Source organism: Arabidopsis thaliana (genome assembly GCF_000001735.4).
Source record: "Arabidopsis thaliana chromosome 1 sequence".
NCBI lineage: Eukaryota > Viridiplantae > Streptophyta > Magnoliopsida > Brassicales > Brassicaceae > Arabidopsis > Arabidopsis thaliana.
Genome location: NC_003070.9, coordinates 262,619 through 284,321, shown reverse-complemented (window position 1 = coordinate 284,321; position 21,703 = coordinate 262,619). Strand labels below are relative to the sequence as shown.

The 21,703-nt window shown below is 39.9% G+C and overlaps 10 protein-coding genes, 3 long non-coding RNA genes and 1 other non-coding gene across 23 annotated transcripts; 5 read left to right on the top strand and 9 right to left on the bottom strand.

The window, feature by feature from the left end:
- Window positions 1–76: 76 nt before the first annotated feature.
- PLIM2b (GATA type zinc finger transcription factor family protein) lies at window positions 77–1,561 on the bottom strand. Its single transcript, NM_100061.3, has 5 exons — window positions 1,269–1,561; window positions 1,091–1,190; window positions 986–1,008; window positions 789–878; window positions 77–509 (listed from the first exon to the last, which is right to left on the bottom strand). The coding sequence occupies exons 1-5, from the start codon at window positions 1,401–1,403 to the stop codon at window positions 240–242; spliced, it is 618 nt and encodes a 205-aa protein (NP_171683.1). The 5' UTR covers window positions 1,404–1,561; the 3' UTR covers window positions 77–239.
- On the bottom strand, window positions 1,431–5,722 carry AT1G01770 (propionyl-CoA carboxylase). Its single transcript, NM_100060.3, has 16 exons — window positions 5,513–5,722; window positions 5,234–5,435; window positions 5,082–5,156; window positions 4,897–4,995; window positions 4,746–4,786; window positions 4,412–4,525; window positions 4,234–4,348; window positions 3,952–4,142; window positions 3,754–3,873; window positions 3,585–3,665; window positions 3,201–3,433; window positions 2,974–3,013; window positions 2,786–2,884; window positions 2,133–2,563; window positions 1,556–1,838; window positions 1,431–1,473 (listed from the first exon to the last, which is right to left on the bottom strand). The coding sequence occupies exons 1-15, from the start codon at window positions 5,561–5,563 to the stop codon at window positions 1,832–1,834; spliced, it is 1,899 nt and encodes a 632-aa protein (NP_171682.2). The 5' UTR covers window positions 5,564–5,722; the 3' UTR covers window positions 1,431–1,473; window positions 1,556–1,831.
- Window positions 5,723–8,056, top strand: AT1G01760 (denosine deaminases acting on tRNA; the record flags this gene model as incomplete). 4 transcript variants are annotated; one of them, NM_100059.3, is made up of 10 exons in its annotated part: window positions 5,874–6,006; window positions 6,070–6,375; window positions 6,459–6,605; window positions 6,716–6,829; window positions 6,921–7,090; window positions 7,169–7,245; window positions 7,333–7,452; window positions 7,529–7,616; window positions 7,803–7,917; window positions 8,015–8,056. In NM_100059.3, the coding sequence occupies 9 exons, from the start codon at window positions 5,874–5,876 to the stop codon at window positions 7,908–7,910; spliced, it is 1,263 nt and encodes a 420-aa protein (NP_171681.3). The 4 variants fall into 4 exon arrangements, with proteins under 4 accessions (NP_001322029.1, NP_001322030.1, NP_171681.3 ...); NM_001331304.1 differs by lacking the exon at window positions 8,015–8,056 and having other exon boundaries at window positions 5,723–6,006; window positions 7,529–7,699; window positions 7,803–7,954; NM_001331305.1 differs by lacking the exon at window positions 8,015–8,056 and having other exon boundaries at window positions 5,723–6,006; window positions 7,803–7,910.
- On the bottom strand, window positions 7,593–7,779 carry AT1G04057. Its single transcript, NR_138641.1, has one exon.
- AT1G04053 lies at window positions 8,003–8,849 on the top strand. The gene is made up of 2 exons (NR_138640.1): window positions 8,003–8,075; window positions 8,345–8,849. It is a non-coding gene; the product is annotated as an other RNA (long non-coding RNA).
- On the bottom strand, window positions 8,012–9,134 carry ADF11 (actin depolymerizing factor 11; the record flags this gene model as incomplete). Of its 2 annotated transcripts, NM_100058.2 has the most annotated exons (3): window positions 8,792–9,134; window positions 8,425–8,690; window positions 8,012–8,349 (listed from the first exon to the last, which is right to left on the bottom strand). In NM_100058.2, exons 1-3 carry the CDS (start codon window positions 8,792–8,794, stop codon window positions 8,196–8,198), a joined length of 423 nt encoding a protein of 140 aa, NP_171680.1. In that variant the 5' UTR covers window positions 8,795–9,134. The 2 variants fall into 2 exon arrangements, with proteins under 2 accessions (NP_171680.1, NP_001320442.1); NM_001331303.1 differs by having other exon boundaries at window positions 8,196–8,349; window positions 8,425–8,991.
- Window positions 9,135–9,391: 257 nt separating this feature from the next.
- On the top strand, window positions 9,392–12,211 carry BSK4 (kinase with tetratricopeptide repeat domain-containing protein; the record flags this gene model as incomplete). 5 transcript variants are annotated; one of them, NM_001331300.1, is made up of 10 exons in its annotated part: window positions 9,392–9,938; window positions 10,033–10,151; window positions 10,239–10,459; window positions 10,534–10,669; window positions 10,760–10,893; window positions 10,983–11,088; window positions 11,173–11,258; window positions 11,339–11,671; window positions 11,767–11,877; window positions 11,960–12,211. In NM_001331300.1, the coding sequence occupies exons 3-10, from the start codon at window positions 10,400–10,402 to the stop codon at window positions 12,209–12,211; spliced, it is 1,218 nt and encodes a 405-aa protein (NP_001322177.1). In that variant the 5' UTR covers window positions 9,392–9,938; window positions 10,033–10,151; window positions 10,239–10,399. The 5 variants fall into 5 exon arrangements, with proteins under 5 accessions (NP_001322177.1, NP_001184886.1, NP_001322178.1 ...); NM_001197957.2 differs by having other exon boundaries at window positions 9,530–9,938; window positions 10,033–10,155; NM_001331301.1 differs by having other exon boundaries at window positions 9,753–9,938; window positions 10,073–10,151.
- On the bottom strand, window positions 12,133–13,525 carry AT1G01730 (uncharacterized protein). The gene is made up of 3 exons (NM_100056.3): window positions 13,033–13,525; window positions 12,889–12,943; window positions 12,133–12,781 (listed from the first exon to the last, which is right to left on the bottom strand). Exons 1-3 carry the CDS (start codon window positions 13,318–13,320, stop codon window positions 12,450–12,452), a joined length of 675 nt encoding a protein of 224 aa, NP_563634.1. The 5' UTR covers window positions 13,321–13,525; the 3' UTR covers window positions 12,133–12,449.
- Window positions 13,463–14,530, top strand: AT1G01725 (adenylosuccinate synthetase). Its single transcript, NM_100055.3, has 2 exons — window positions 13,463–13,700; window positions 14,232–14,530. The coding sequence occupies exons 1-2, from the start codon at window positions 13,587–13,589 to the stop codon at window positions 14,304–14,306; spliced, it is 189 nt and encodes a 62-aa protein (NP_563633.1). The 5' UTR covers window positions 13,463–13,586; the 3' UTR covers window positions 14,307–14,530.
- AT1G04047 lies at window positions 13,805–14,255 on the bottom strand. Its single transcript, NR_138639.1, has one exon. It is a non-coding gene; the product is annotated as an other RNA (long non-coding RNA).
- On the bottom strand, window positions 14,503–16,329 carry ATAF1 (NAC (No Apical Meristem) domain transcriptional regulator superfamily protein). Its single transcript, NM_100054.3, has 3 exons — window positions 15,692–16,329; window positions 15,328–15,605; window positions 14,503–15,239 (listed from the first exon to the last, which is right to left on the bottom strand). The coding sequence occupies exons 1-3, from the start codon at window positions 15,849–15,851 to the stop codon at window positions 14,808–14,810; spliced, it is 870 nt and encodes a 289-aa protein (NP_171677.1). The 5' UTR covers window positions 15,852–16,329; the 3' UTR covers window positions 14,503–14,807.
- AT1G04043 lies at window positions 15,986–16,329 on the top strand. The gene has a single exon (NR_138638.1). It is a non-coding gene; the product is annotated as an other RNA (long non-coding RNA).
- A 109-nt stretch (window positions 16,330–16,438) lies between these two features.
- Window positions 16,439–17,989, bottom strand: AT1G01715 (uncharacterized protein). 2 transcript variants are annotated; one of them, NM_001331298.1, is made up of 3 exons: window positions 17,598–17,989; window positions 16,745–17,029; window positions 16,439–16,645 (listed from the first exon to the last, which is right to left on the bottom strand). In NM_001331298.1, the coding sequence occupies exons 1-2, from the start codon at window positions 17,803–17,805 to the stop codon at window positions 16,818–16,820; spliced, it is 420 nt and encodes a 139-aa protein (NP_001320212.1). In that variant the 5' UTR covers window positions 17,806–17,989; the 3' UTR covers window positions 16,439–16,645; window positions 16,745–16,817. The 2 variants fall into 2 exon arrangements, with proteins under 2 accessions (NP_001320212.1, NP_001320211.1); NM_001331299.1 differs by lacking the exon at window positions 16,439–16,645 and having other exon boundaries at window positions 16,789–17,029; window positions 17,598–17,980.
- An 8-nt stretch (window positions 17,990–17,997) lies between these two features.
- On the bottom strand, window positions 17,998–21,494 carry AT1G01710 (acyl-CoA thioesterase II). Its single transcript, NM_100053.4, has 17 exons — window positions 21,357–21,494; window positions 21,183–21,275; window positions 21,023–21,090; window positions 20,878–20,953; window positions 20,750–20,796; window positions 20,552–20,677; window positions 20,388–20,465; window positions 20,162–20,249; window positions 19,930–20,042; window positions 19,740–19,802; window positions 19,610–19,665; window positions 19,421–19,525; window positions 19,245–19,301; window positions 18,885–18,986; window positions 18,696–18,744; window positions 18,477–18,545; window positions 17,998–18,370 (listed from the first exon to the last, which is right to left on the bottom strand). Exons 1-17 carry the CDS (start codon window positions 21,370–21,372, stop codon window positions 18,293–18,295), a joined length of 1,284 nt encoding a protein of 427 aa, NP_563632.2. The 5' UTR covers window positions 21,373–21,494; the 3' UTR covers window positions 17,998–18,292.
- Window positions 21,495–21,703: the final 209 nt, after the last annotated feature.

The window sequence follows — 21,703 nt, the reverse complement described above, 5'->3', positions numbered from 1 at the left end:
CATCGAATATCATCATCACCATCGGAAAGCATATCATAAGCAGCACACATAGAGTGAAAAAACATCAATTCTTGCCTTTTTTTCGTGTGTAATAATAAATGTATAACGAATGAATTAAAAAAATAACAAAAAAAATCATGTCTTCATATGGAAACAACTCATTACAAATGAAATCAAATCTTTCCCCCGCAACAACATTCATTCAATCATTCACTCAAAAACACTCATGTAAGAGATATTCAAGACTCTGAAACGCCATTCTCTTCCTTGGCCTCCACGGCGACGTCTTCGGTAGGTTCCGGTGGAAGAGTGTTGCCTGAGGCTGTGCGACGGTGATTGGCGGCTTGGAGGACGTGAGCGTAGTTTCCTTTCTCCATGAAGAGTTGGTTAAAGTGATGTCGGCAATAGAGAACGCTATCTAAGGAGGCGTAGGAGGAGTGAGTCAGCGTACACCCACCGTGAGCGCACCGGAAACATGTCTTGTGGAAGCATTCTCCTTCCATTTGTATCTGTTACCAAATAACCCGATTAGAACCAAGCCAAAATTGATTCCACATTTGCTTGGACCAACCAACATCACGTTCTCAAATCGAACCAAAAGTATACTAAACCAAACCAAAATCAAAATTTTATTTCCATTTGATCTAGTAATGATTTTATCCGAACAGAAAAATTCTACGGAAATGAAAAAACAAAAAACAAATTCTAGAGCAAATAAATTTCTCTACGAGACTAGTTCGTTGGTATTTTAGGCCATGAGAACATTTGCAGATGCGTATACCACTAACCTTTTCAAGAGGGTAAACAGTTTTTTCGCAAGCGGCACACTTGTCTTGTGTTCCACAGAAGATGGAAGATATCTTGCTGGGAGTCCTAGTCTGTAATGTTTAAATCAGTACACAGATCCTATTAGTCGATCATAAAAGAAAGAAAATGAAATATTGACACGCTAATCATATACAAGGACATGTAATGATGAACCTACCAGCTCTGGCTTCTCAGTTTTTCCTGAGAAAAGAAAGAGACTTGTTATGATCATGATGATTTGAAAGATAGAGAGATTCGATGTCAGAGATTTTATAATACGAACCTGGTTGAAAGTTTTTGCTGAAATTGCCAGATTCCTTGAAGAGTTGCTCAAAATGAGTCTTGCAGTACAAAACTCCGTCCATGGAGGAATAGTTGCTCATCTGCCATCAACACATAGATAAATTGTTGATATAATATGATCATAGAAGATCTAACAAGAAAATGAGTAATGAGTGCACCTGAAGGGTTCCTTTGCAATGGGTACACCTGAAGCAAGACTTGTGGTAAGGCATTCCTTCAATGGACAACATGTCCACCACATAGACTGTCTTATCACAAACATTGCATTTGTCGAGAGTTCCTGTGAAAGACATTTTTTTTGTTTTATCTTTTTTTTTTTTGGTTTTTTTTTGGTTGTTGTTGTTTCCTTCCTTCTCCAAGATCCTGTATGAAACAGATTTTTTAATTTTTTTTCCAACAAATCAAGAGGTCATCTGAGGAATTAGTTAAAGAAGGAAACCTTTACCTCAGACAACGGAGGAACCTGCGAAATTTCTGTCCTCTTTTATATGAAACTTTGTTGCAATTGTGAGGTTGTAACGGAGGAAGGTTTTTTCCTTTTTTTCTTTCTCTCTCTCTCTCTCTCTCTCTTTGATCTTTTTTGCAAAATGAATGAGATAAAATTGGGTGGCAAAGTGATTGGAGTTGAGCAAAAGAAGGGTTGTGGTTTCTGACAATTTCAATCCAATAAGGGATTGTTACTTTAAGCCAACTGTCTCTGAGGTGGTGCAACCCATGTCAGTCAGATCCTGCAAAAGAATATAACAACAACCTAACATTACACAAATATATAATATCATTCTCTCTCAATCAAAACAATGCTTTTAATACTTATCTGTATGCGTATCTATCAAGATATCCAGTTGTAAATTAAAGTAATTTTAATGTATAGAAGTAAAAGAAAGTGAAGCACCACTAAGTCGATTCCTTCTTTTTCTATTATCTTTTAGAACTATAGTGTAGTTCAAGTCTCCCTTTTTATTAACATATTACCACAGAATTTGAATAGAAAAATCTGATATGCAAAGTTAAAGTAGTCTTACAACACAACTTGTTGACACAAGATGAGATCTGAGATTGTCTTTCCGTGTCGGTCGATCCTCCTGGAACAGTTGACTCCACCATCTAATATGTTCCGTACGACAACATTCATAGCATGAATGCCTTCAACGTCATATATCTCTACTGACACATTTTCATCCATTGGTTTTGCATCCAATTCCAGAAACGAAGAGGTTGATAACAGAACTGACATCACATGCTTTACCCATTGAGGAGTAATTATGAGTTTCAGACGCTCGACATCTGGGGAATAATGCGGGATTATTGAGAAGTTTATGTCGTTTCCTTTATCGCCAGCCCGGCTATGTGCAACAGAGTAGAGTGGGATCTTTTGGCCAGATGGAGCAGGAGAGTGATGAAATCCAGATTGATAGCCTCTCATTGTAAGGTTCTTTGGATTTTCCTTAGGTAACTACAAATGGAAGTAATAACAAGGTGTTAATACAAATGCACATGTTAGAGTTCTTTCACATTTTCAGCTTTCAAATAGTAAAACATATCTATCAGTCATCAGAGTTAGTTTGATGTTCGAACACACTAGGATTGATTCACCAAGGAATTTGAATTCAGGTCATGTTTATTTCCATTATCTATCAGTCATCACAATTAGTTTAGTAAGAACTCTCGAGCTAACCTTTGGCATTTTCTCTGGAGAATGATGTTCAGAGGTCTCTGGCTCTGAAGTGTTGGTGTGCTGAAGTCCAGTTTTCCACATTACAGATTCACGGCTGACCTGGATAACCAAACATATAACATCAGAATCCGTAAAATTGATTGATGCAAGGCTATATTAGTTTAAATTTTTTGATGGAGACGACCTACCAAACGCTTTTCAAGAACAATTTCCATCTTGTGTCCGGTACTGCATATAATTTACAAGCAGTTTTGTCAAACCAAAAAGACCACCCCGAATCTCATAACAAATAACTAGTTTCAATACATTGTCCCTAGTCATAAGATGTCTCAACTCAACAGGATTTGGTACTACTGTAAAGCTACAATTAGCATTGGATTGATATATGGAGCGAACATCAACGTGAAGAAATTACCTAATTCCACCACCACCAGCTGGTCCGTTTGTATATAGAGCAGTAAACTCTTTTGTTAACTGGACCGCATGTTCCTTCAGTTTAAAAAGACCATCCATACGTAATCTAATATCTCCACATGACTGCCAAGATTCAGTGCCGTTGCTTGTCGCCTTCAAGCTATCAACCCCAATCACATAAGAAAGAATACAATGGTTAACACCAGGAATGGTTTCTTCCATCCAAGATCGAACCTGAAAGAAAGAAGGAAAAAACACAAGTAAAATACGTACATACACTTGATAAGAAATGAACTCCAATTTAAGGCACCATAAGGAGTCATTTCAAGCGACGATGGGGCCAAAAAATGCTACTACATCATAGACATATTAATCATAGGCGCACCAGAAACTCTGAAGCTTTAGCACGTTGTATAGAACCATTTCCTCCATAAGATATCTCTCCCCACCCTTTCCAACCACACTCCTGCAAAGAAAATACGAATTATAGAACCAAACATAGGTTGCTCTTTAGCATCAATCAAATACCACCAGCATTTTCTATGGATAACAACCTTTGGAATTAACCGCAAGAGTTTCTCAGGCACAGAAGTGTTAGAAGATGGTTTTGCTCCACTGCATTGTACTTTGCAGTCTGACAGGGGAAGGAAAGAAACACCTCGAATATCGATTACCTGCAAAGAAGGTTTTCAAATCAAATATTTCCGCCGTTTTTACAGTTATTTCTTCTAGATTTTGTACAGCTAACTTACCACATCAGGTGTAATGTAGGCACTAGGGTCAGCAATTTCATACAGAAGTTGCTCGGCGCAAGTACTGGTATTTAAAATTCCACCACTACCTTCAACCTTTGATACACATACTTTACCATCATAGCCAATCTCTGCATAAGGAAGTGACAAATCCTGGAGAAGAGGGAAAGCCATGTCTCTATACTGATCACCTAAAGAACATTGAGGAACGAAATGACCATACTGATAATGGAAAACAGTAGTTCATCATATCTTCCCTGAGCCAATAAGCGTAAAACGCACCTGGATGCATGAAGTATCCACCAGTGAGCTGGCAACCGCACTCCAGAAGGTGGCCAGCGAGAGTTCCCTGAGCTAGCAGCTCCAAGTCATTCCAATTCCAACCTAGTTCATAGACCTGATGACACAACAAGAATGATCAGATTTAATCACGAAACAGGAAACGACAAGAACGCCTCACCATTGGTGCTAAAAATAAGGCGGCATCAGCCACTCTTGAAGTAATTATCACGTTTGGTTGGTACTTCTCCAGGCATTCAACAATAGGAGCTGCTCCAAGATAAGTGCTAGTACCCTTCAACAAAGGAGGATAAAAGTTCAGGGAAACCACACAAATCACATGGAGGAGCTAAATAATCCATGGAAAACTCTTTATATATAACATATAACCCAGAGTCCTTCACAGTACACATAACTATGTTCTACATATCTTCTACTCTATCAAAATAATTGTCACTAGCTGATAATATCACATTTGACACATATGATCAGGAGTTAGAAAACCAGAATCATACCCCTGCAGAGCAATATTGACCGCCAAAAGATGATCCCGAGCCTTAAAAAGATTGAAAGACAAGGGTTAATCACACTTATTATGGCTTCAGACAGTGTTAAATACCCATAACACTGACAATATCTCCCAGGGATGAAAGTAGGTTCCATTACCTGTTTCAAAATGCACCTCATGAGCCACAGCCACGGAAATGGTGAGACCTAATTCACCGGCTACCTCGAGAACTTTCTTCTGAGCCCCAGAGGGATCAACTACAAGGAAAAAAACACGATAATTCAGATGAAAAGAAAAACAGAGAGAAAAAAGGCCTCCTCCATTATATATTGTAAGCACTTACTTGCACCCATGTTAGTGATTATACAAGTGCCTCTCTCCACAGCCAAAGGTAGCAACAACTGCATCCACTCTGAAACTGAAGAAAAACAGATTTTGAAGTTACAAAGCATCCCTAAAAGTAATTTTAGCAACCTCCAAAGTCCAAAAACATACCACGAGGGTCGTAGCCGAGACCGCCAGATGCCATAGAAAGCCATCGATCAGCCAAAGTTCGTTCGGCTAAGCACTCAAGGACAAGATAGTTAAGCTCTTCAACTCTCTGAAGCAGTTTGAGAGCCGCCAGTGGCCTATCGCCGCCGAATCCAGCACCACATCCGACGTAAACCGTCTCCCTTCGCCTCTTCGGATTCTCTCTCTGAAATTCAATCAAATCATCTCCAGCAATGGATTGAATTTTAACGGAAAAGAAAAAACAAAATGAAAAATTCTTACCAAGTTTATCACACAATCGCAGAGAATCTCTTTAACGTCTGGGTTAGCCATGAGAGTAAGAATCCCACAGGAAGAGGATCATGCAATGGATCACGGACTGCTTTTGAATATTTGACGACGTCGATCACAGGATTGGTTAGGCCTGAGGAATTTGAATTTTGGGAGAGAGACGTGAAGGAAGCGAGTGACGGAAGTGAGTTAAAGATGCTTATCCCATTGGGATTTTGATTACTTTAATAATTTTGTAGTATATATACTAAAACGATCCCTAAACTTATAACTATTTTCATGCGGGTCCTTGAATCTGCTTTTTTTGAGTAGCATGAATGAATCAACGGACTTGTTTGTGGGAATCGTAGCAATGGAGGAGGATTGGGGAAAGACAGTATCAGAGAAGGTTATTTCGGCTTACATGTCTCTCCCGAAGAAGGGAAAACCTCAGGGACGTGAAGTCACCGTCCTCTCCGCTTTCCTCGTCTCTTCTCCTTCCCAAGGTCTCTGTCACTCTTTGCTTTATTTTTGGTTTTCGATTTAGAGCTAATTAGGATTTTGTGCAGACCCGAAAGTGATAGCGTTAGGGACGGGGACCAAGTGCGTTAGTGGGTCGCTGCTGAGTCCCCGTGGGGACATTGTGAACGATTCTCATGCCGAAGTTGTCGCCAGAAGAGCTCTCATCAGGTTCTTCTATTCCGAGATTCAGCGGATGCAATTGACTTCAGGTAAGAGTAATGAAGCCAAGCGTCAGAGAATTGATAGCGAAACAAGCTCAATACTAGAGTCAGCAGATTCAAGCTGTCCTGGAGAAGTCAAATATAAGCTCAAATCTGGGTGCCTCTTGCATTTGTACATTTCTCAATTGCCATGTAATTTACCTTCAATTTGCCTCATTACGTTTCTTTATCTGTTTCAAGAATATACTTGGCATTGACGTGTTTGTCATATGTAGGTGGTTATGCTTCTACTAGTTCACCCTTGTATGCCCTGAAAAAGATTCCATCAACACAAGTAGATGACTCATTGTTAGTTCAAGCTTCTGATATTTGCTCGTCTCGGCATTCTGATGTTCCAGAGATAGGTAGTAATAGCAACAAAGGTAATGCTGCAAGAGTTTTCTCTCAGCTTGCCTTCCTCTTATTTAGAAGCTGGGAGAAAGCGGATTAGGCTCATGTTGGTATCAATTTACTTTGGATGTCTCTATTTCAGGTAATGGCTCACAAGTAGCAGATATGGTGCAAAGAAAGCCTGGTCGCGGTGAAACAACACTCTCTGTTAGCTGTTCGGATAAGATAGCTCGATGGAATGTTCTTGGAGTTCAAGGTTTCTGTACCCTGAATTTTGACAGATAATTTGTTGTGTAATTTAAGATTTGCTTATTGGGATTTTCTCTCTTTGTGTGTTCTTACTTCAGGGGCATTGCTTTACCAAGTCCTCCAGCCTGTGTATATTTCTACCATCACCGTTGGACAATCTCTGCACAGTCCTGACAATTTTTCTTTAGCTGATCACTTGCGAAGATCTTTGTATGAGAGGATCCTCCCATTATCGGATGAACTTCTGACTTCCTTCCGTTTGAACAAGGTTCACTAGCTGCTTTATACCAATGTATCATGGAAATTGCAGTAGTTACTAGCATATATCGTGCTAATTCCTTTCCAGCCACTGTTTTTTGTAGCTCCAGTACCACCATCAGAGTTTCAGCATTCAGAAACTGCGCAAGCTACTTTAACATGCGGGTTAGTTTTCAATACTCTTCCTCACATGACATGTGTGTCCTTTCTTTGTTTCTTAAAAGGTGGTGTGATCTATTTGTTGGCTCTTAGATATTCCTTGTGTTGGAACTATTCTGGCTTACACGAAGTTATTCTTGGAACAACCGGTAGAAAGCAAGGCACATCAGCTAAAGGAGCTCTGTATCCGTCTACTCAATCATCTATATGCAAGTAAGGGGATGAGCCTTGTTATCCAAGCATGACCTTCATTATTTGTAGTTGATATCATATTCATATATTTTTCTAGACAGCGGTTACTGGAGCTATTCTTGAAAGAAACTCATGGACACAAAAGGGAATCTTCCAAGTCAAAAAAATCGTACCGAGAACTGAAGGTGTGTGCGATGCTGATTCTTTTCTGCAGCTTTAACATGCTTCCACTGGAACAACTAACATGCTAAAGTGTATAAATCTCATAGTGAGTTTTTGACATGTATGCTGCAAGATTGTGATTTTGTGATATTGTTCTCTGGTTAATTCTGAGATGATTTACGTTTCTTTTTTGTTTTAATTGTATGCAGAACAAAGCTACGGAATATTATTTGATGTCAAAGATTTTTAAAGGAAAGTATCCATTCAACAATTGGCTAAGAAAACCCTTGAATTGCGAGGATTTTCTGATAAATTAGACGTGAGGTATGTCATCCTATTTACTCTCTCTTTTAGCGTATGTTCTTTGCATCATTAGTTCATTAGCATCAACAAGTTGCTTGAAATTGCCAGCTTTGTTCAGGGAAGCAAAGTAATTATCTATTGGGATGATTATTGCGTACCGAAAAGGAAAAAAGAAAGAGGTGAGATCTTGAATCACAGAAGATACAAATAGTAAAGAAGTTAAATGAAAAATACCCAAGAAAACGAAAGCAGAAAATATGAATTTTGACTGAAACGAATTAAGATGCGGTAAGTTCCATTCAGAGATTGACTCGTCCCTTGATGATGTCGAGGCTCATCTCGCTAGGATCTGTTGCTTGCAATTCAACTTGAATCCCATCCAATTCCCTCTTGAACCTGTCCTTTGAGCTTGCATACAACATCTTACTCCTCACTCTTGATGTATCAGGTGACCTGAAGCAAGTTGATGTCTCAATTATAACATCTAATTTTTCAAATCATTAAAAATACAAGGGCAGGGAGTTGTACCATGCGATGAAAAAGATTTTGCTCTTCTGGCAGTTCTCAGGGGTGGTGAAATCATAGTCATAGACAGCATATCGGCACTCATCCTCGGGAATAGATCTGGTGAAATCTTCGTAAGTTTCTTCTGGATTCCCAAGCTTGTCTATCATAACTTGCTGAGCCTTCTCATCAATTTTGAACACAATGAACCTATAGTTCCTCTTTGCTTTTAACTCCAAGAACTTGAGCTTGCACTCATCGCTAACGTGCATCCCAGACGCTGAATTAGCCTGCACAGTCAAACACATGCATAGTCAGTTAACTTATATGATCACAATACATTACATGAATGGCAATACCAGATTGATAAAAATGAAATGTAGGAAGAGACCATTGTTCTCTGCTTGAAATTGGGGCTTGATGATCTGAAAGTAGAGAAGGTAGGGGGGTTTTAGAGGGTGGGAGGAAGAATAGACAAGTAGTTTGGTTGGGTCGTTAGGCTGGTCACGTCTTAAAACCAAGAAGACTTAGATGCTGTCACGTTGTTGCCATATTTACTTCATTAGATATATTAGAGTGAGTCTATATTATATTCAGTTATTCACGCATTCGCATAATACACATGTATCTATGTGTATATGCAAGCACATGTGGTGAAGTTTGTTCCGGACATCATTGGGGAGTTGAGGTTTCATGATGTACATGTTTTCTTTCTTTTTATTTCAATTTTTTTGACTTTTTCTTTCCTCACAATTGGTCGTAGACTTTGCTAATCTATTGGGTGCGGATTTAATTAGAATTTAGCGAAAAAAACAATAATTAGCCTTCGATTTCGTCATTTCTCTTCAAACGGGTTTTGCGCTATGATAAACTGCAGATATTGATCATCATATTATCCAAAGAATGGATTTGGACAAAATAAGCAACCAATTGTATCAGTGTCATGTCGAGAAAATAAAACCTTTGGACTCACAAAAACGTTTTCTATTGTTTTGGTTAATTGAGGACCAAACAGAAAAAAATTGTTGGTCAATGAGGGCCTAACATAAGCCCATGGGCTTATCCCACCGAAAGACAGACACACTCGCTTACATAAAACCCCAATATTTTTTGTACGTGATCAATTAAATTGAGAAAATTTGTGGCGGCTTTAGATTCTTTGTTTGCCTTCTCCAAGTCCAACCATAATATTTATACTCTGTCGGTATACTATTTGTCTAGCGACACTTCCCGGTCTGCTTTGGCTACTTCAACATCGGAATACAGTCTCTCTTCTTCTGGAGTGTTTTTTAAAGCCTCTTATTGATATCGAGAAAGTTATATATGGAAACTTCGTGGATTTAGCTACTAGCTAGTGCGAGAAATAGAATCCCATCGATACGAATACCGGCGGCAAATGTGTATCTAGATGACTAGATAAGAAGGCTTCCTAGTTCAGCTGTGTTTTGCTTCTTTCTTTCATCTGGTCCAAATTAGTAACTGGTCTCGCTGTCACTAGCCGCCGAGTTGGCTCACTAGAATGGTAGCGACTTGACAAGGTACGACCTATTTCTGTACCCCATTTTCAATTTTGATCTCTGCGTGATATCTCTCTGTAAGTAGTAAGATTGGGAAATTTCTCCTTGTTTCCAGACATATTTACCCCAGTTACCTTATAATTGAAAATTTGAAGCAACGCATCCATGGGAGGTCAAAGCTCAAAGATTGGTACATGTTGTTCACACAAGACTACTGCTCTTGAAGCTCCAGATGTTGGTGACGTCTCTGTTTTTCTCTCTTGCTACAACGACAAGCCCTCTTTTGGCTGATATCGTAATCCCCTTTTTACAATATTACAGAAAACAAAGAGAATGGTGAGGTAAACGGTGTGCATTCTTTTCGTGAATACTCACTAGAACAGCTTAAGATCGCCACCTCTTGTTTTGCTTTGGAGAATGTTGTATCTGAACATGGAGAAACAGCTCCAAATGTTGTCTATCAAGGGAAATTGGAGAATCATATGAAGATTGCTATCAAGCGCTTTTCTGGAACTGCCTGGCCTGATCCTCGCCAATTCCTGGTATGGCATGTACCTTTCAGTTTATCTAGTTGCCAATTCTCAAATCTATTAACTTTGGATATGTCTGTTTCCAGGAAGAAGCAAGATTGGTTGGTCAGCTACGCAGCAAAAGAATGGCCAATTTACTCGGTTATTGCTGTGAAGGCGGCGAGAGGTTACTTGTGGCTGAGTTTATGCCTAATGAGACACTAGCCAAACACCTTTTCCACTGTAAAAAGAAAATGCCTTTGATCAATTGTCTTTCGATTTTCTTTCAAGATTTTCTCCTAAGATTTGCTTACCACTTTTATCATCTACCAGGGGATACAGAGCCAATGAAATGGGCGATGCGACTAAGGGTTGCTCTATACATTTCAGAAGCTCTTGAATACTGTAGTAACAATGGACACACGCTATATCATGATCTCAATGCTTACAGAGTTTTATTTGACGAGGTAATTACTTAAACGCAACTCTTGTCCGGGAAACCATGTTTTGTTTTATGCTATATTCCCCCACTAATGCGTTTATGAATCTTTATAAGGAATGTAATCCAAGACTTTCAACATTTGGGTTAATGAAGAATAGTCGGGATGGGAAAAGTTATAGCACAAATCTTGCTTTTACCCCACCTGAGTATCTACGAACTGGTGAAATTGATTTGCACCCTCCTCGTAGGTCATATTATTTCCAACAATTTCTACAACTTGAGACTTAAGTGTGTGTTGATACAGGGAGAATCACAGCAGAGAGTGTGATTTACAGTTTTGGCACTCTTCTGCTTGATCTTCTCACCGGAAAGCATATTCCTCCTAGCCATGTAAGTGCCCATGGTAGCTACTTTAATCGTTTCTTGAATTCTCTTTATTAATTATCTCAGCCTTTTGCTGTGTGTTTTAGGCCCTTGATTTGATTCGAGACAGAAATCTTCAGACTCTAACCGATTCCTGCTTGGAGGGACAATTTTCAGACAGTGATGGTACGGAGTTAGTACGCCTGACATCTTGTTGTCTTCAGTATGAAGCTCGTGAGCGACCAAACATAAAATCTTTGGTCACTGCACTGATATCTCTCCAGAAAGACACAGAGGTTCTGTCTCATGTTCTAATGGGTCTGCCTCAAAGTGGTACTTTTGCGTCACCTCCGTCTCCTTTTGCTGAGGCTTGCTCGGGAAAAGACCTGACGTCTATGGTTGAGATCTTGGAAAAAATTGGTTACAAAGACGATGAAGATGTAAGTCGTCATGCTTTACGGTTACCACTTTAGAGTTAGAATCCTTATGCTTCCCATCCCATGAAGGCTTCTTTATGTGACATGTTTAAACGCAGCTTTCGTTTATGTGGACGGAACAGATGCAAGAAGCTATAAACTCGAAGAAAAAAGGTGATATTGCATTTAGAAGAAAAGACTTTAGTGAAGCCATTGAGTTTTACACGCAGGTATGTCTTTCTTTCACACTTGAATCCGTAACAAGACCTTCCTCCATAGTTGATGATGCCCTGTCTATAAAAATTGTCCCAGTTTCTTGATTTGGGAATGATCTCTGCAACAGTCTTGGTGCGGCGAAGTCAAAGTTACCTAATGAGTAACATGGCGAAAGAAGCTTTAGATGATGCAATGAAGGCTCAAGGCATTTCTCCTGTTTGGTATGTTGCATTGTATCTCCAGTCTGCTGCTCTTTCTGTCCTGGGAATGGAGAAGGAATCTCAAATCGCACTTACCGAAGGATCCATTCTTGAAGCCAGAAAGATTTCAGCTTCCACACAGAACTAAAGACTTATTATTTTGGGTTTTGGTAGAAGATGAAGAAGCTTTGATTAACAATCCAAAGGTAATGTGCTGTCTCATTAAGCATATTGTGTAAAAAAAAAGGTTTAGATGTTAAGCATATTGTGTACTAATTAAGGCTTCATGGGTAGAAGCTAATCCATTGTTTCAGTTGATACATATAAAACATTGGGATGAACGGATACCAAAGTGAATAATATTATACAAACACCACTAACAAAGCTTAGAATGTGTTGGGCAACTCAAGCTCTGCCTCCACTTGCATAATTGGGTGAGAGCTTCTGTATTCTTCCTTTGACATTCCAGAATAAACAGGTTCAGTGCCTGGCCCTCCAGAGGTTATGAAGTTCCAGCCAAATGCCGACCCTCCAACCACCTTGTCGCCATCTCCATCAGAGCTGTGCTTCTCAGTTTCAGATGATCTCAGTACACTAGTAGTAGTAGTAGTAGTAGTAGTCGCCTTTCCGTTGGATAAAGAGTCGCTCTTAGCTGTTTTCTCACGTTTGGGAGACTCTCCAATCATCTCTTCGTACAGTTGAAGCATAAGCTTCATCTCTGCAAACATCATCATTTCAAGGGACACAGAATCAAACAAGTTGGGCCTTTTGTTGAGCTAAGTGAAAATTGAGATAACAAAAGAAGAGAGTGTAAGAGCTTCTCACTCTCTTGAATCTCGATAACTGCCTTAGAGTTCCTCAAGTCTGGAGTTCGTAAAACCTGTAGCACACCACAAAATCCAAGTTGTTATGTATAAACCCTTTCCCAAACAAAGAGTTTGAATGTTTTTATCACAATTATGGTCCAACCTCGAGAACGTGAGGGCGAAGATCTTTGACAAGGAGACGCATCTTGTAGTAGTTGGAGCTCTCGATCTGAAGATTCGCTTCCAGCGCTCGCTTTCTTCCCCTGGACGACGGATCTGTGGTAACTGTCGACGGAGGCGCAGTCATCTGAGCTGGCTGAGCAGGCGAAGGTAACTCAGCTGATCTCTGATCTGCAGATGTAGGAAGCGGAGGAGCTTGTGCTGGAAGAGATGAAGTAGCAGCAGGAGGAGGTTCGGTGACTCGAGTCGCCGGAGAGGTCGATTTCTCCATTTTCAATTTTCAAAGGTTTTCAACCGCCGAAAGAGATCGCCATAAATCAACGCAGCGGGGATCTTAAAAACGACGCCGTGAGGACTTGATGAGATGTTTGGGCCTTTCTGGGCCCATATTTGAAGTGAACGAAAACGGCATGAATTTTCTTACACAAATCGGATTGTGTGTCGTTTTACCAATAAAAAAACGTATAACATCATCATTGTGTCACTTGAAAAAAACCAAAATCACCGGAATTGTTCTTTCTGGGAACGAAAACATCGATGAATCCCCAAATTGAAAAGGTGGTGAAGGTAACCAGTGTGGTGGCGACTGCTGTTGTATCGTACTTCCTCTTAACCGCTGATTACGGTCCAGAGCCCAACGCTCTTGATCCTGTGAGTTTCTCTCTCTCTCTCTCTCTCTCTCTCTCTCTCTCTCTCTCTCTCTCTCTCTCTCTCTCTCTCTCTCTCTCTCTCTCTCTCTCTCTCTCTCTCTCTCTCTCTCTCTCTCTCTCTCTCTCTTTTTTTTTTGTTTGTGTTTAATAAATCGAACCGTCAACCTTCTCGATCATCATCGCTTCGAATCGCAGATATTTGCTACAGCCTACAATCACTTGGTTTCAATTGATATTGGTTAGATCTCTTTATTAGTTGTTAGTTGCTAGGGTTGAATTTTGATCTTAGAAAACTTTGAATGAGATATGAATGTTCCTGACTTCTATGCTCAGCTTTGTTGCGTTTGCCTGGATCTTCAACGAATGAGTAGTGACTACTTTGTTTTGCTGAGTTTTTAGTCTGTTGTTACTCTCTCTATGTTGAGAGTACTGATTACTCATTTACTCTTGAACACCAAATCAATTTCTTATGGTTCGATGGGGTTTTGTAGCCAATTAACTCTATATTATCTATGACATTTTGCATATGCAGATCAGACAGAGGATACTTTCAGCGCAAGATTCCGTGAAAGAGTTCATCTTTCCATCAAAGAAGTCCGACAAGTGACAATGGACAGTAACATGTAGCTCAACATCAGACTTCATCTTATAGCGTTTCTGCTAACACACTGTACTCTAGCTTGTATCCATTACTCCTCTACACTTGTTAGATATGTTCACAATAAATGTAAGTCAGATCAACTGTGAAAGCTGATAAATAAATATAGAACCAATACGCTAGTTTGTATCCATTACTCCTAAGTAGACAGAAAATATTAAATTGATTGCGGCACATATAAATATTAGCTTCTGACTTTTATGCCAATTTAAGAACAAGTGGATTTTCTTCTACCTAACACAGTAATACACTACTGATACATCCAACGACCACCGTCCGATTAGGGATGATCTGAAATCGGACGGTCTATAGAATAAACGAAGACTGAACAGAAATCTAATGGCCGAATCGGCACACTCATTGACCATATAAAACGGTCTCGTGTTGCCATAAACGCAAAAACGAGGGTCGTTTTGCGTTGCGTTTCGGCGGCAGGAAAGGAATTCCCTTCTAGTAAGGCTTCTGCATGTACATGAACATATCCTGTAGCGGAAACATCTGATTACTACTCCCTCCTCCTCCAAACGCGTTATCCACGGTGGCATCAATGTAATTAAACCCAAAATCAAGGGTATTGTTATTGTCATTACTTACGGCCGACCAATCTTTCCACTTGGGCTCGCTCTGAACCTCGCTCGTGAACTCCGGCGACACCACCTGCTCCGAGCAACTCGAATCCGTAGTATGCAGCTTCGGCACCGAATCCGACGTGTCGAAATACGCGAACTCACTTGTCTGTTGCGGCGGCGGAGGCATAACCATCTCCGTCACCTTCGGCTTCTCCTCCATGATTTCGTCGCCGTAAACAACCGGAGGCGGTGGTCCCCGCCTCTCGGTAGCTCCTTTTTTGTTGTAAATCCGGCAGAGAACCCAATCATCCAGCTGGGCAAAAATCAACACCGTTGATTCAATTTACCAGAAACAGAACAAGAGATTGAAACAAAGATGTGAATCAGATCTGATTCCATACCCTGAGACTATTCTTCTTCTTGCGAACGGACCGGTCAACGTCGGCGAGACGGTACTCGTGCATGATCCAATTGGTTTTCTCTCCCTTTGGAGCTTTGCCGGCGTAGAAAACAAGAGCTTTCTTAATTCCGACCGGTTTAGGTAGTCCGATCGGTTTATCAGCTCCGGTAGCTTTCCAGTAACCAGAACCAGCGGACCGGTTAGGACGCGAACCGTTGGGATATTTTCTGTCCCTGGGAGAGAAGAAGTACCATTCCTTCTCACCATACAAGGCTAAACCTGTAAAATTGAATTTGAGTCAGCAGAGAACAATCTCAGATTTAGAATCCGGCAAAGATTAAAGAGAAAGAGAGCTAGTATGTCACCAGGAAGCTCCCATGGATCGTATTTGTAGAGATCGATCTCAGCGATGATCGGAACGGCGATGGACTGAGAGGCACATTTGCGGCAGAGATAGTGCATGACAAGCTCTTCATCGGTAGGGTGAAATCGGAAACCTGGAGGCAACTGTAATAATTCTGACATAGTTTACCCTCTTTCTTAATATTATTGTTACTATGAATGGAGGAGGAATTAGGAGGAGGTTGTTGAGGATGATCCTGATCCTATCCTAATCAATTGTAGTATCTCTCTCTCTACCTCTGAAACTTGGCGTTTTTGAAACTTGGAAAGAATGAGAGAAAAGTCAATTATATAAGGAGAGGGAGTGGACACGTGTCGAGATACGGAGGAGGAGAAGAGCTTCTAGAACACACGTGGGTGGATGACGCTGCCGGGACACGTTTCGCAAGTAGAACTCCGTTGCTGACGTGGCGATGAGTTTGATGTTGTCATTGCTTACGTCTGTCGTTTCTGGGGGTCCACTCACTTGTCGTTAGAATCCAAATCCGACCGGTCCGATACGACCGAACCCCTGGGCTCTATCTTACTATGGATTCTTCGTTTCCGGTCGGTGGATCTCCGGTCCCACTGCCTAGTTCCTCCGTTTATATTTTTTTTTTGTCTTTTTGCAATAGGTTCATATCATTTCAAAATCCCACACGATTAAACGGTGATAAAGTTTATATCTCGCTCTAGTAGCCTCCACCATTTTCGACGGTGTTAATTATATTTTTAAGTTTTTGCTAGAAAAGCTCTTATATCAATTGGTTTTATGGTTTTAAGTTTCTTACACGGGTGAGATTGCTAAATCGCAAGCTTGGATTTGGGTGTTCTTGACAATTGTGCAACCATCTGATTATGTGATTCTTACATATACATACAGGGTGTAGAATCAGCCCAAGATTCTATAAGAGTCCATATTAAAATCAGAGAAAGACCTGTTTCAATGTAGAACACAATCAAAACAGAGGTTATGGTATACTCTTATTCTAAATGCGAGAGATGTTGGTTGATACTAATATAGTAGAAAGAAATACCAGCCATATCTCCTCCTATGCATTAGCTTTCTTTGAGTGGTAAAGCCAATAGGGAGAAGTAGAAACTGATCAGTTAGCTAGCTTTCCGCCTTGTGAAAGCCGGGTGCATAGTAGTTCCATTGAAAGAAATGGACTTGTCGATTCTCTCTTTACTCTCTCGCATTCTCTCTACAACTAGAGGCACTGTGGCAATGTTCTCGTACACTCTTTCTTTGAGCTGAATCAGGCTATCTCGAGATTCTTGTTCGATTCCACCTATATGTGCTCCATCTCTTGACACTAGAGGTTCTTCCAAACTTGCAAGGAACAAAATAACTGATGAGTTGGTTATCACAACAGCAGTTCACTAGAGACTTGTGTATATTACAATGCTATGAAATCTTAGTGTCACCTAATGTGGCCACTTATCTCATGGTATCTGTAAACAAAAATTGGCTAAACAATCATTTTCTCTCAGCTTAGCTAAACATATCATCACATAGTCTCATGCTTGTCGATTCTAAGCCACAAAAATACATGATTTATTGTAATGGAAAAGCCTTGTATATGTATCATCACCTCAGAATTAAGCGTAATAACTCATGAACATAATCATCCAGAGGGTATAGTAGCAAGTATCACAATATTCTACACGCATGGCATGACACAAACCTAAATGCAAAAAACGACATCACAATCAAAAGGCAAGTCTGCTGCTGCTAAACAACTTGGTCTTCACAAGAATGATCCACGAATAATGTAGAGGATCAATCTATTATTACATCATCTAGAAAGAAAAAGAGACTAAAATTCCAGCTGAAACCAAAGGAGAAGGAAGGTATCTAACTAAATATAAGCAAAGAAACGTACGAACCTGTGCTAGTTGTGCGAAAGCCCAAAGAATCGATGTTGGGAAAATTGGATCTACGAGAAGAAATCACAGAATTGCTCAGATTACTCGGTAGGCTTTTCCTGTACTCGGAAACCTTGCGCGACATTTGCTCCACCTCTGACTCCATTTTCTCCAGATCTTCTTCCGAATCCAAGGAATTTAGGTCTTCATTTCTGTGTTCGAAAGCCATGAGAATGTAGAATTCGTGCTCAGAGATACCCAAAATCCCAGGGTTTTTCCAAGACCAACAAAAGCGAGGAGAGTGGGGAGGTGGCAACAGAAACCCGCAAATCACAAATGGATACAAAACTATAAACCGGCCGGTTAAGCAGGTGTACCGGTTCCATCAAAGATACCCCCGCGGATCCAAAATGGGTCGTACGAAAACTAATTTGATACTTGGGCCCATAATTTTCTGGCCCACGAATCGATCTAAAGGTGTTCTTGTGAGAAAGAATTTTAAAACAAAAAAAAAAAACAAGAGAATTTATAGATAGATGATGATAGAGGTGAGAAGGCCGGAATCAAACAATGTACATACAGCGTGCTACATTGACATTATGAGTTTGTCTAATAAAATCTTTTATTTAGTACCCACCCAGATTGGTTTTTGATCTTTTTATTCGTCGCCTTGTACTCGTAATAATGTATCTTATTTAACTTACGTTGAGAGCCATTCAGAGCTTCGACGTGCCGGAGGGTTTTGGAGGTCTAGCCTCTCTTAATAGGGCCTCTTGCGTTAATGATACAACCAGCTGTTGTTCTCATATTCAAAAACACATACCAAAAGGAATTCTTTTATCACTTATCATTTCCAGATATGTATGTATAATAGGGTTCAAAAGAATAGAGAAAGAGTACCTCTCCTTTCCTGTTGAACATTTGACCAGTCACAAAACCACGGGTCTCATGCGCAGTTGGACTCACAATCTGCAAGCAGCATCCTTTGTGTTGTAAGTGGGTGAACCTCTTACAGCAAACAAGTTTATAAAACAACTCTATACCAAAAATCATTTTCATTTATTCTGAACAAACATTTGATCTGAAATGTTCATAAGAAACAAGGATAGAAAAAACTACCACATAGAGCAACCACTCGTCGGCTCTTAGAGGTCGGTGAAACCACATCCTGCAAACCAAATGAGGAATAGTAACTCGTAATAGTTACTTATCTGGAAGATCCCTACTGGAATAATGCCTCAATGTAATTAAAAAATTTAACCCAGACACACAAAACTCATACATCACCAAGAGAAAATAAAAACCTACGCATGGTCCAGGCTAAGTGCGGCGGATTTCACCCCTTTTCTCCGGTGAGGGTTCAAACCAACACCACAAAATATTAAATCCGAGGCAAATGCAACGACACATCTGCATATCAACATGGCTTTGCCAAATGATTAGTTTGCTAAGAATGATAAATTGAATTTCAATATACCGTCAGTTTTTCAATGCTATTAAGAAAGTTTGGCCTTTTACAAGTCTCAACCTATCAACTTGGGATACTAAAACACCATTGATTCACTTGTCTACAATCATTCTTGCCTTTAAAGTTTAAAGGATTGTTACCAGATGAATAATACCAATTTTTAGATGGTTACCTTGATATACATAGATGGAGTTACTTACCGGTGCAAAGCTTGATCATCAGAAAGCCTTCCCTTTGCTCTAAACCAATAGTTCAATCTGCAAGAAGGCATTGTGAGTTTCTTGATTTTTTTTTTAAGAAATACTTAATGGAATTTATGAGTATACACTCAAGAGTACTCTATGATATAATTGATTTATTTCAGCGAGTTGTTAACCTCGGAGGAGACTTTGTCTGATTTGTTGAATTGCTGGGCTCACAAAATCGAATCTCTATAGGCCATGGAACAAAGTTTCTAGTTGCAACTTTGTTCCGATAACTCCTGAAAGAAAGAAACAATTGGAAGATTGGTCCAACTTGAGCTTTTGATATAAGTTATCATACATTGGAAAACACTACCACTTACCTCGGTAAATGAGGATCAGTTATACGGCTTTCACGCAACTCCTCCAGTGATAGAAGCTGTAGCAGATAATGGTGAAAAATAAAACACACAACAATTTATTGGAACCCTTAAATCTGGAGAAATGATTTACCGTATCAGGATCTGGTACAGAGGGCATGGTTGACTCCTGGTGCTCAAATCCTTGTTGTTCTTTCTATGAAAGTAATAAAAGAGAAAATTTAAGAAAACAATTTTCCCAGTTTTGTGAAAGGCTATTCTCTCTTGGTGGCAGGTGGACGTAGAGATTCATAAGCTATCTTGTAAAGAATAAAATGGGAAACCTGAAATGATGCCAGCAAGATGAATATGATATTTCCTTTCTGTACTGCATCAACTCTTCGGGTGGCAAAGTTGTTCCCATCACGTATGCGGTGAACTTGATAAATAATGGGGACTGCAAGCAAGAGCAACAAACTATGATAATCAGATGAATCCAACAGCAGGGTGGGTTTCAATAGGGAAGAAAGGCATCATTGGTGGCTAGAAAGTGCCCCAGTGAGATTATGTACATACTGTCAATATCTCCAACGAGAAGAAAATAGGAGTGTAAACTGTGGACGACCTTGAGAAAATCAACAGTTTTTGACGCCGCAGCAAGAGCCTGTAAAATGTTGGTAAAAGTGACTTAGTAGTGGTTACGGTTATCACTGTTAACAAGCAATATATATATGCACATGAATCAGATCAGCAAGGTTTACAGAGACATAATAATGTAACCTTCCTAGAGAAAATGCGATACCTGTCCGACAAATTGTCCTCCAAAAACCTTTCCAAATATAGGAGCATCAGGTAGTGTGATCCCCCTGAAGATATTCAACTAGAAGAAAGAAGCACAGAGAAAAAGAGATTCAGTTGCCAGAAGCAGAAAGAAATGTGATAAAGAAGAACACCGTCCGTACGTACTTCTAAAGGGTCGAGTTGCAAAATGCGTTCCACTAAAGAGCATTTGTCAAGTGACGTATCCGATTGCCAGATGGAATTAGTCTCAAGCAAATGACAGTGATCACGCGGCAACACCAAACACGTAAGCTGCAATGACAAGTGAGGGAAGAAACTTGGACACGCTTGTCGTTGGAATATATATCAAAAGTCAGCAAATACCTGGGACATAGCAACAATGTCTGCTGAATGAACGTTCCCAGATAAACCTGTAGGAGGAAGAAAAAAGACAAGGAAGCTGAGCATATATCACCAAACCCAAGGTTGAACAGAAAGCATTCATCTCTCACCAACGCCGAAGTAATCATACTGTTTCAAGAGGAATTCGGAACGGTTATCTTCTTCGTCTGGTCCGGAAACCTGAGCCTGCAAACAAGAATCAAATTATAACAATGGCGAAGATAGATACATCGATATCTAGTCTCAGAAACAAACCTCTCCTTGCAAAATAAAATAACATCCATCCCAAGTTTGATCTTCACGAACCACATAATCCCCTTTCCCTTCAATAATACAATAGAGAACAACACAGCTCAATTTTTTTATATCGTGAAATCAGAGAGAAGAATAAATCCGAAATTGAGAATGGACCGACCGTAACGTTTCGGCACAACAACTTGAGCAATTTTCTTCAGAGAAGAGCTCGGTAATTTCTGGAGTAAAGGGACGTTTCCAAGGAACTCGACAACTACAAAAACAGAGCAGCAACAACATGGAATTCGCCGAAAATCTCACTACGTCATTCCTCAATCTCACGTTATAGGCTTACCTGACTCGGTGTTCATGGCGGATTCGGCTAGTCGGAAGAAATCGCCGGTTGGATGATGATGATTAGGTGTGAGAAAATGTGGTTTCCTCCCACCTGGCAAGGTAAATCAATTGTATCAACTACCAGCTCCGGTTTATGGAAGAATACGTGGACTCGGTTCGATTTTTATTTCTCTCACGTGTTATAAATAAAATAATAATAATTAGTATTAATAAATGAAGAAATATACAAATAATATTGGTGTGATGTAATTTAATTCTTGAGATGAAACAAAAAGCAATAAACAAATCCTACAACCTCAAGGCCCATTAATGGCTTTAAGGCCTTAAAATAAATCCGAACTAAGT

Coding starts and splice junctions, on each gene's coding strand:
- PLIM2b (NM_100061.3), bottom strand. CDS start 1,403: ATGTCTTTCACAGGAACTCTCGACAAATGCAATGTTTGTGATAAGACA. Junction 1,191..1,268: donor ATTGCAAAGGAACCCTTCAG/GTGCACTCATTA, acceptor TGTTGATGGCAG/ATGAGCAACTATTCCTCCAT. Junction 510..788: donor CTGTTTACCCTCTTGAAAAG/GTTAGTGGTATA, acceptor ATTTGGTAACAG/ATACAAATGGAAGGAGAATG.
- AT1G01770 (NM_100060.3), bottom strand. CDS start 5,563: ATGGCTAACCCAGACGTTAAAGAGATTCTCTGCGATTGTGTGATAAAC. Junction 5,157..5,233: donor TCTCGGCTACGACCCTCGTG/GTATGTTTTTGG, acceptor GTTTTTCTTCAG/TTTCAGAGTGGATGCAGTTG. Junction 4,526..4,745: donor GTCAATATTGCTCTGCAGGG/GTATGATTCTGG, acceptor CCTTTGTTGAAG/GGTACTAGCACTTATCTTGG.
- AT1G01730 (NM_100056.3), bottom strand. CDS start 13,320: ATGGAGAAATCGACCTCTCCGGCGACTCGAGTCACCGAACCTCCTCCT. Junction 12,944..13,032: donor TTCGCCCTCACGTTCTCGAG/GTTGGACCATAA, acceptor GGTGTGCTACAG/GTTTTACGAACTCCAGACTT. Junction 12,782..12,888: donor AGTTATCGAGATTCAAGAGA/GTGAGAAGCTCT, acceptor TGATGTTTGCAG/AGATGAAGCTTATGCTTCAA.
- AT1G01725 (NM_100055.3), top strand. CDS start 13,587: ATGAATCCCCAAATTGAAAAGGTGGTGAAGGTAACCAGTGTGGTGGCG. Junction 13,701..14,231: donor AGCCCAACGCTCTTGATCCT/GTGAGTTTCTCT, acceptor TTGCATATGCAG/ATCAGACAGAGGATACTTTC.
- ATAF1 (NM_100054.3), bottom strand. CDS start 15,851: ATGTCAGAATTATTACAGTTGCCTCCAGGTTTCCGATTTCACCCTACC. Junction 15,606..15,691: donor CGATCCATGGGAGCTTCCTG/GTGACATACTAG, acceptor TCAATTTTACAG/GTTTAGCCTTGTATGGTGAG. Junction 15,240..15,327: donor AGAAGAAGAATAGTCTCAGG/GTATGGAATCAG, acceptor ATTTTTGCCCAG/CTGGATGATTGGGTTCTCTG.
- AT1G01715 (NM_001331298.1), bottom strand. CDS start 17,805: ATGGCTTTCGAACACAGAAATGAAGACCTAAATTCCTTGGATTCGGAA. Junction 17,030..17,597: donor CTTTCGCACAACTAGCACAG/GTTCGTACGTTT, acceptor GTTTGGAAGAAC/CTCTAGTGTCAAGAGATGGA.
- AT1G01710 (NM_100053.4), bottom strand. Junction 20,250..20,387: donor GAGGACAATTTGTCGGACAG/GTATCGCATTTT, acceptor AACATTTTACAG/GCTCTTGCTGCGGCGTCAAA. Junction 19,526..19,609: donor ACTGATCCTCATTTACCGAG/GTAAGTGGTAGT, acceptor TCTTTCTTTCAG/GAGTTATCGGAACAAAGTTG.